Genomic DNA, 10,330 nt, shown 5'->3' on the forward strand with positions numbered 1-10,330 from the left:
GCCACAAAGGGGGACTTCCCTGGTGGTCCAGTGGCTAAGATTCCATGCTCCCAACGCAGGGGGCCCAGGTTCGATCCCTGGTCAGGGAACTAAACCCCGCATGCCGCAACTAAAAGCCTCGCATGCCGCAACTAAAGGTCCTGCACGTGGCAACAAAGATCCCGAGGGCCACAACTAAGACCCAACGCAGCCAAATAAATAAATTAAAAAAAAAAAAGCCACAAATGTATTCAATTTAGGAAGGGGGTTACTCCTTTAGAAAAAGGACTCAAGTATACCTTGTTTATGAATCCCATTACCAGTTGAGACAGAATTTTAGACTTACAAGTGCTACACATCAAAGGCATTTAACCTGGGTCCACGGATGGGCTTTAGGAGCCCATGAACCTTGTAAAACTGTATGCAAAATATGCATTTTTAATGTGGGGATAGTACATGGCATTCATCAGATTCTCAAAAGGACTCTGGAAACTCCTCTAAAGGGCTCAAATCACCCACTATAACTGAAATTTTTTAAATATAACATAGGATTAAACAGTCAACAAACTGGGGTGTTTATGTACTTGCGATGCATAAAACACAAGTCTAGGTCCCCCAAGAAAATGTCTTAATGGGCTTACAGTCTTGGTGAAGGTTAAGACCAGCCCATGTGAAAAGATGGCAATAAACAATAAATACCAAGAATTAATATGATCTCTGCACTTAGAAAAGGGAGAAATCACTCCAGCTGAAGTGGTGAGGACCCTGAAAGTTGGCAAGGAGTGAAGAAATGACAAGGAAGGAAGAAGGCATTCCAGGAAAGGAAACCAAAAGATGCAGAATGGGAAAATGCCTGGCCTGTTAGAGGGATAGAAGCACACCTGGCTGGCTGGGGTAAAGGATCCAAGTTGAGGAGCAGAAATTAAGGTCAGAAAGGTCAACGGTGGAAGGCCTCAAATACCAGGCTGGGAGACCCTGTGAATCTCTGGAGACTTCTGAGCAGCGTGATGACAAGACAAAAGCAGGGGAGGGGAAGGACTGAGATTGGGAACAGTTACTAAACACCCAGGAGGCCATGAGGACCTGAACCCTTCTGAGGTGTGTGACCGGAGCGGTGCCCCAACCCCTCCTCCCAACTTGTGTGCTCAGGCCACAGTGTCCTCCATCTGTCCCTCCAGTATGTCAGCCTGTCCTGTCTTGGGAGCCGTGAGTCTGCATGTGCTCTGGCAACTCTTCTCGGGGCTGGCTCCTTCGTCACCTAGCTCCCAGTCTTAAAGGGCCCTTCCCCGACAGCACCCCACAGTTATTCTGTATCCCTGTGTCCCAGTCATTCCTTTCCTGCACTGACACTCTCTGAAATTACATTACTTATTAATTTAGTTACCGCTCGATTACCTGACCCTCCCCACATAACTCCATGAGGACAGGAGCTTTCTCCTCTGCGCTGACAGCATAGCAGCTAGCATAGTGCTTGGCACACCAGAAGCACTGAATAAGTATTTGCTGAATAAATTAATGAATTTGGGAGATTTATATTAAATCACTGGCAAGTGAAGAAATGCCAGAGAACTTCTACTTTTGTTAGATCTTTTTAGAAGCACAGAGAAGATGTAGTTCCAGCAGCTTGCAGACTAGTAACCTCTGCTGCAAACTCACAAGGTGTAACCCTGTAAGCCCCCCTCTCTTATTGCAGGAAACAAATGCTGCCCTGTAGCAACAACGAGCAAATGAAAAGCTGAAGCTAAATGTCAGTCTGTACTTTCTTCTGTAATTGGATTTTTTAAAAACACCTGATAAACATTCGTTCACTGAATATTTATTCCCTCCCCTCTAAATTAACAGGTGGGTTCCCCTTTTTCAAACAGTAGTAATTTCATTGTAGGATGGGAGATTTGCAAGCTAGTCAATGTTGCTCTGGCCTTTCTAATTTTAATACAAATTTCTAGGGCAAGAAAAATAATTTCCCTGAAGAAAGCAAGACCTAAAAACATTCCAATAACTAAGAAAGGAAGGGAGGGAGGGAGGGAGGGAGGGAAGAAAGAAAGGAAGAAAGGAAGGAAGAAAATGAAAGGGCTAAAGTGAGAAGCCTCTCATAATGCAATAAAACACTAGAAAAGAACACAAAAAGAAAAAAATGAAATTTTCCTTTTTAAAAGAATCAAGAAATGTATGTAAATATACATTATGAAATTTTAAAAATCCTATAACAAGTCAAAATCATTTCTTTTTGGACAAAGAATTATAATACTTAAGTAGAATAATATTTAAATAATATATTTCTTCTATTTCAGTGATGAAATTCAGTTTACTAAATGCACACTACTTTCTTAAACCATACACCTTAACAGTATACACACTATTATTACACACAAATGAATTCTTAGATTGGAATAAAAACAAAACGATGCAGTTAGACCTAATTAAATCAGATTAATTTAGGAGAAAGTCAAGCCTAAATAAGAAAAGTTTGAATTTTAACATTTCTGAAGAATTGACATTCTGCTACTTTAAGCATATAAAGTAGCTAGGACAAAGATTACTTTGTTTTCTCGAACCCTTCCTCAGCGGAATTAAACAAAAGAGAAATTAGAGAAGAAGAAGAATAGTGAATATTTGTCAAATGTTTAAAGGCACAGTTCTAAACACTTCATATAGATTTATCATTTAATTCTCAAAATAACCTTCTGAGGAGGTGACATGAGCCCCATTTTGCAGATGAGAAAACTGAGGTACAGAGAGGGTGACTTGCCCAAGGTCTTAAGGGAATAAGTGGAGGAGCCAGAATTCAAATCCAGGGGTCTGACTCCAGGGCCAGACTCAACCCTACAAGGTACTGCCTTTCCACTAGATGAGAAGCCTCTTTGAGCAACTCTGAGTTTTTGGAAGTACTTACTGGTACAATCTTCTTACTCCCAGAGTGTGCTGAACAAATCACATAACTGTACAAAGGCCACTCATAGGAACTGCAGGGAAATATTCTCTGGCTACACACACAGACCTCCCCCAGCCCCCAAGGGGGTTAGCCAGCCTACATAGGGCAGGTGGGGCTTACTTCTCTCAGAGCTCTGAACACATTGTTACTTGTAGTGATCTGTTTGGGTGCCAGTCTTCCTCACCAGACTGTGGGCTCCCTGAGATCAGGAAATACAAAACACACACACACACACACACACACACACACACACACACACACACACACACACACACTCTTTATGTGTTTTTCCCTCCAAATATAAGTAGTCTATTTGGGAGGTGATCCCAGGTAACAGCTGGGGAGAGGGGACGTGAGACAGTGAAGGGAAGTCAATACAAAGTGTTTTATGGGGCCAGTTACCAGTGTGGGCGATGAATGATGTGTTCTGATTCTCTGCATTCATTCATCCAACACATATTCACAGACATTACAAGCCAAGCACTGAGGAAAATGAGGTGAAATACGACAGAGAAGGGTCTTAGCTCTTGAAAGGGTACAAAGACAAATACAAATGAGTCTAAGTAAATAAATGCACAAAGTTACTTAGTAAGGAGAGCTATGGAAGAAATAAAGAAGCTGGAAGTATTCAGGATGAAGGTTACTTCAGACATGTGGTCAGGGAAGGCCTGTGTGAGGACACGGGAGCTGAGATCTGAACGGTGAAAGGGAGCAAGCGAGGTGAGAAGCCAGGGAGAGCCTGCAAGGCACCCTGAGGCAGATCTCGGCTTGGTATTGAAGAAACTGAAAGCGAGCCAGAGCAGTCAGACTCTGCCAGCGAAGGGAAAGTAAGGAGAAGGAGGTAGGGAAGATGACAGGGGCCAGATCATGCAAGTAACGAGGCCACAGTAGCTCAGATTTCTGTCTAAATTCCAATGTGTAGTCAAGGAGGGTTTGGGGCATAAGAACACGTGGTGTGATTTACATCACAATCGTTCCCTTGGATGCTGCAGGAAAAACTGATAGTAAGGAGACAAGAGTGGAGGCAAGGAAAGCAGCCGGGAGGCTAGGGCAGTCATCCAGGAAAGAGATTCGGTGCTTAGACCACAGGGGAAGCAGTGGCGATGGACAGAGGTGAACTAATTCCAAACATATTGAGGAGGAAGGATTGGCTGCATCTGCGGAAGGACTGGCTGCAGGGGTGAAGGAGGGGGAGGACGCAGGGACATGCCTAGGCTTTGACCTTAAACAACTAGGGAAGCAGTGGCACTACATCCCTAGGTTTAAACTTTAGGAGGCGTTCAATAAATTTTCACTGAATTAATCCATTGTTAATTCACTGTGATATAATGAACACTACCGTTCAGGGTCCCAGCAGAAAACAAATGGCATATTCAAATGGGGTAATTTGAGAAGAGTTTAATAAAGGGCCAGTTACAAAAATAGGGGCAGGGGATGGATAAGCCATAGCGGGTAATATAGTCTCCAGGGCTGGTAATAGTGGGGCACCTTCTGCACTGGGCCTGGGAAACCTTCCCAGTTACTAGACCCCTGAGGTATGCAGAGCAGGCCACCTGACAGAGGCTGTGACCCTACAGCCAGCCCACCATGACCCCGAAGGAAGGGAGCCAGTGAATCACCACCTTGACCTCACTCTCCTTGACCCTCTGGATTTCCCACCAGTGCCTCTCACTCAGAAGTTAGAGGGCAAGGAGCTTACTGAGGCAGCCCGTAAGGGTGAACTTCCTGGATCCGGAGGGACAAAAAGATGACAGCCAGCACATGAACTCTGGATGAATGAGGATTTACTGCTCCCGTAATGATGCTATTTCACAGGAAAGGGATTCCCGCCAGAAAAACCCAAGTTACCTTATAGATACATCAAGTTCTTCTTTTTCCATTTTTCTTTCGCTCTCCTCTCTGCTGGCCAGTTCCATATCAGCATCCTCCACCGTCTTTTTCTCACCATTCTGGAAGTACTGCTGAAGGGCAGTGTACAGTTTAAACACTTGACTGAAAGAAAGCTTACTGTAGGCCAAGATCATGTGACGCAGAAATAAACCTATGAAACAAGACAGAGAGGAGGTGAAGGCATTAACTTGAAATCCAGGCTACAAAAAGTTGATGACTATTTGTTGCAGTTCTTCCTCCAAAATAATCCAAAAAAAAAAAAGTCACCTGCAGTTGCTGTTCCCCTCCGCATAGCATCTTCTTTCACCACCTTTTACGAAGCTGATTTTCTCTTTATATTAAAGGCTCAGCCCTCCCACCCGCGCTCCACTCTTTATCCAGCCAATGTATCCTTCCGTGACTGTTACAACATCTGAAGTGATCCTATTTGTTTACTTTCTACTGTCTGCCTGCTCCTCTGCCCACAGCCACAAGAAAGCAATCTCCATAAGAGGAAGTTTCCAGTCTCTCTTAAAGTCCAGAGCCTGGCACATGGAAGATCAATAAATAACTGATGGTAAAGAACATAAAAACTACCAGGAAAAAAATGCCAGATGGATGGAACATGACTATCCCGCTAACAGAAAATCATCAAGAAACGTCATATATACCCTTGCCTTATAAACTATATCAGTAATCTACTCTTACTTACCTCTCTTCATAAAAGTTTAGCTGGTGACCCTGACTCAGTCGTACAATGTGGACAAGTGAGCAGAGGACTGTTAGAAAGAGCTGAGGAACCCTAAAAGGCTCCACGACCAGGCTAACACTCTGACGACAGCAGACAAAACAGAAGATGCTTTTCCACAAGACAATTATTTAAACACAGGTCAAAATGGCAAGGCGATGAATACAAACTATAACATGTCCAACATCCCCACTGTGTGTGCTCAGATACAGCAGAGTAACGACAGATGTGATTTAGAGAGCAGTTCACTTCAGTGAAAATATTCTCTGCTCTCCTTAGAAGAACTTCATACCTACTACACTCGTTTTGTGAACCTCTGGTTCAGTTCCAGAAAAAGAATCTGAAAGGTCATCAAAAAATTGTTCCATATCCTTCAATTCGCCTTCAGCCATCAGTTTGATTCTGAACAAGAAAAATGAGGTGTGTATTTTAGGAAGGCCCTTTGAACATCTTCCCACATTTCACATTCCACAATCACCTAAATTAAATCTATTTTAAAAACAATTCAGAGATTCATATAAAATGGTGGCACACAAAACAAATTTGATAATCCAGAATGTCACTCTCATATTCTGAAAAGTATCATTGCTGATGTTTTCTTGATTATAAAATTTCTCAAAGTTACATATCAGCCAGTAAAAATGAAATTCTCTGCAACAGCTAAAACGAGCAATGTAGATCTGTACAGAATAATAAATTTTGAAGCAGTATGTTTAATGCTATCCATTTTTCAAAAAAAATTAAATACATGTACTTAAGAAAACAACCTAGAATAATAAAGTGGTTTTTTTAAGGAATTAATCACCATGTGCCCTCTTCTAAGTTTTATCTACTTTGACATCTTTTCATATATACAGAGGAAAATGAAGCTTACCTGATCTGTACTGAATTTGCCAGCTGAGGACAAGATTCTTCAATTAACTTGTAAAGTTTAGACAGCGTAATATCTGGGCCCTGGGTAAAGGAGAGATAGAAAGGTTACAGAAAAATTTTAAAGAGCTGGAGACTGATAAACATCTGCAAACATGAATTCATTTACCAACCTCTCTGCTTTACAATCATTCCAAATATGAAATCTCAAATCAGGAAGAGAAAAAAACCTATCTGCCTAAAACACTGAAGTAATACTTCACATTTGCACAGCATTCTCTTTTAGTTGGAGGAATGACTTGAATGCAAAAAAAGCGTAAAACCTGGAGTCTGAGGTTCCTTCCTTCTCAGTGCTGCAATCATGGCAAAGTTGTAGCCTCCCTGAGCCCTAGTTTCCTTCATCAGTGAGATGGAGATAATAATAACCTCCCTTGTTTGTGGCAAAGATTAAGTAAAATAATTCAAATTGTTTTGTAACCTGGAGAACATTATACAAACACAGGGGTCCTATTTTCCATAAACATAATCTCATTTGATCCTCCCTAAAACACTGTAAGGTAGGCAGTCATACTATGTGCCCAAGTCCATAAAAGGTACCATTAGAGACAGAGAGTATGCAACCTCAGCTATCAAGAAGGTTACAACAGGGCTTCCCTGGTGGCGCAGTGGTTGGCAGTCCGCCTGCCGATGCAGGGGGTGCGGGTTCGTGCCACGGAGCGGCTGGGCCCGTGGACCGGCTGGGCCCGTGGACCATGGCCGCTGGGCCTGTGCGTCCGGAGCCTGCGCTCCGCAGCAGGGGAGGCCACAGCAGTGAGAGGCCCGCATACCGAAAAAAAAAAAAAAAAAGAAGGTTACAACCTAGCTGAGGTTTAAAACTAAACACTGAATATTTGGGGAACAGTAAGTTCAGTAGGTCAATTTTAGATGTGGATAACCCAGCAATCCCAGTTCTGGGGCAAGTATGTTCCATGTGCATTGTTTGAAATGAAGAAAAACTAAAAAGAACCTATAAGTCCATGAATAAAGAGTTCATTTTTGATTTACAAATTTTAATATTAATTAAAAGCATGAGTTAAATTATGTTTCTTTTCTTACTGTGGAAAACAATGCAGTCGTTAAAAAGAATGAAGTAGATCTACTCAAATACGCTGACAAGAAAAGATCTCCAAGACCTGTTAAGTGAAAGGAATAAGCTGTAGAATAGAAGTAGCATTTATGTAAAAAAAAAAAAAAAAGGGGGGGAAATTAAATTAAAAGGATATATGTATATATACTTATAATGATATGCATCTACCTATCTATATACAGATACACACAGCAAAAGGTCTAGAAAGATCCATTCTGAACTGTTACTCAATAAATAGTTGAATGGGGCTTCCCTGGTGGAGCAGTGGTTAAGAATCCGCCTGCCAATGCGGGAGACACGGGTTCGAGCCCTGGTTCGGGAAGATACCACATGACACAGAGCAACTAAGCCCGTGTGCCACAACTACTGAGCCTGCACGCCACAACTACTGAAGCCCATGCTCCTAGAGCCCGTGCTCCGCAACAAGAGAAGCCACCGCAATGAGAAGCCCACGCACTGCAACAAAGAGTAGCCCCCGCTCGCCACAACCAGAGAAAGCCCACGGGCAGCAATGTAGACCCAATGCAGCAAAAATAAATAAATTAATAAAGAAATAAATTTTATAAATAAATAAATAGTTGAATGAAGGAACATTAACCGTGACAATCTCTGAGAGGGAACAGGATTAGAGGGCCTGCAGAAGAACCATAACCTTTCACTCCATCAATTTTAGCATCATTTAAAGTTTTTACAATGAATCTTCATGTATTAGTTGAGTAGTTAAAAACTAGCTAATTTTTAAAGCCAAACAATAAGCAAATAAGTAAAGGGTGGAATTTTGCTAGACGAATTCTATATACACATTGATTAAAACTACACAGTAGTGGGAGTTCCCTGGTGGCCTAGTGGTTAGGATTCCGGGTGTTCACTGCTGTGGCCGGGCTTCAATCCCTGGTCAGGGAGCTGAGATCCCGCAAGCTGTGCAGCGCAGCTCCCCCTCCCGCCCCCAGCCGACAAAACAAAACAAAATAAAATAAACTACACGATAGTTAGCCAGGCAAAAAAACAGAAGGAGAATCCAAGACACAAAAAAGAGCAAGAACAAAGGCAGAAAAACACACAAGGCACCAGAATTATTGTTTTGTTTCTTTTCTCTATCAAATTTTTTAGTATTATGACTTTTATTTGAATAATGGGGAAACACACTTATAATAGTAATGTAGATAGGACTGGGAGCTGCAAGTTATGGGGACCCCACTACCTTTATTTAACTGGGCAAGCCACTTAACCTGTGTCCTCGGTACCCCTTCTCCCCCTGCCCCAAAAAAGGTGATGGATTAAAAAAAAAGCCCTTTGTAAACTATACAGTACTAGGCTTTGGGGATACAAGGGTGAACAAAAATAGGACAAAGTAATGCCCTCATGTAGGTTACAGTCTAGTAGGGGAGAGAGACATCACTCATATAATCACACAAATAAATGGAAAAACCACAACTGATATAAGGGAAAGTGCATGCCCTATCCCTATGAGATTAAAATGAAAATAGCTAAAATTGACTGAGCATTTACTATGTGCCATACACTGTAAAGTGTTCCCATGGATCTTCTAACTTAATACGGCCATCACATGACAGTTTCTATTATTGCTTTCATTTTACAGAGAGAAAGCAAAGACCCAAATAAGTTATGGAACTTGCCCAAGTCGCACAGCGGGTAAGTGGTGGAGCTACAACCTCAGTCTGCAAAATGAAATAAAACATGTAAAGTGCTTAGTACACAGTAAGTGTTCAATCAGTGTTGGCTGTTACTTTTATGTCATTGTTACCACTTATTACGGTCCTCTAGGGTACAGAGCCTGTAGCTGTGTCTCCAACGATCAGGCCTACATGTATAGCCTCATTCTACAGAGTACGGAGGATCTGAGAAAATAACTCTTCTCCCAGTCACTCAGCTAATAAATGCTGGAGCCAGATATAAACCTGCCCCCCAAAAATGAATGTAACGTGCCTGGTCCATCGTTAAGTACTAAGTGTTAGCTGGTAGTATTAACTATATTTTTCGCGATCCTACACGGCAGAGAGAGTGTCCGATGAACCCCCGTGCCCCCAGCCAAGGAGTTGTCCGGCACAGAGCAGCTGCTTAGTAAGGGTTTGCTGAATGAGCAGGAGCCCCTCACCTGCAGCAGCGGCAGGAGCAGCTGGTTGAGTCTCCGCCGCTCCATGAGGCTAACGGCGCCCTCGCCAGTGCGGCCCATCTCGTTCAGCAGCACCAGCACCGCGATTTTATACGGCGTCACCCAGTCCTTGATACCGAACACGTTGGCGTGCACCACCCCATTGGTCATCATGGGGTTGAAGTAGAGGCTCTCGTGGACGCTGGCCATGGCGCCCCAGGACTATGTCCAGGAGCCTTGGTGCGCACCGCGGCCAGGGTCCCGCTCCGAGCACGCCACCACCCGCCCTAGGCCTCCGCCCGCCGGCGCCGTATCCCAGGAAACCGGCATCCTCCCGACGGCATGCCGTCGGCCAATCAGAGCAACGAGACCAGAGCACGAGGGAGCGCTACAGCCAATCAAAATGCCTAGAAGTACTGTGAAGGGTGGGGCAAAGGCGGTGCACCTAAAGACTGAGTCCCTACAGAAACTCTTGCGGAAGGAGAGCAGGTTCCCGGTCCACGTGGACTGGCACCGAGTGAAAGTGAGTCGAAGCTTGCAGGCGAGGTCTGAACGGCCTGGAGGGCTGCCCAGTTTGTTCATTTAATTTGAAAATAATTAAAATTAAATTAAAAAATGATTGCGTTTAAAAGCAAAGAAGTTAGGGAATTCTTTGGTGGTCCAATGGTTAGGACTCTGCGCTTCCACTGCAGA

At 43.3% G+C, this 10,330-nt stretch overlaps 1 protein-coding gene across 2 annotated transcripts in view; it reads right to left on the reverse strand.

The window, feature by feature from the left end:
* The window catches only part of ANAPC5 (anaphase promoting complex subunit 5), a 42,230-nt gene extending 32,288 nt beyond the window's left edge, over positions 1 to 9,942 (reverse strand). For both annotated transcript variants that reach the window (XM_024120641.2, XM_024120642.2), the window contains exons 1-4: positions 9,641 to 9,942; positions 6,403 to 6,482; positions 5,821 to 5,930; positions 4,760 to 4,952 (exon numbers count right to left, since the gene is read on the reverse strand). In XM_024120641.2, coding sequence (XP_023976409.1) covers positions 4,760 to 4,952; positions 5,821 to 5,930; positions 6,403 to 6,482; positions 9,641 to 9,847 — 590 coding nt within the window. In that variant the 5' untranslated portion in view covers positions 9,848 to 9,942. The remainder of the gene's footprint in view (positions 1 to 4,759; positions 4,953 to 5,820; positions 5,931 to 6,402; positions 6,483 to 9,640) is intronic.
* Positions 9,943 to 10,330: the final 388 nt, after the last annotated feature.

This window comes from Physeter macrocephalus, chromosome 19, assembly GCF_002837175.3.
Source record: "Physeter macrocephalus isolate SW-GA chromosome 19, ASM283717v5, whole genome shotgun sequence".
NCBI classification, from domain to species: Eukaryota; Metazoa; Chordata; class Mammalia; order Artiodactyla; family Physeteridae; genus Physeter; species Physeter macrocephalus.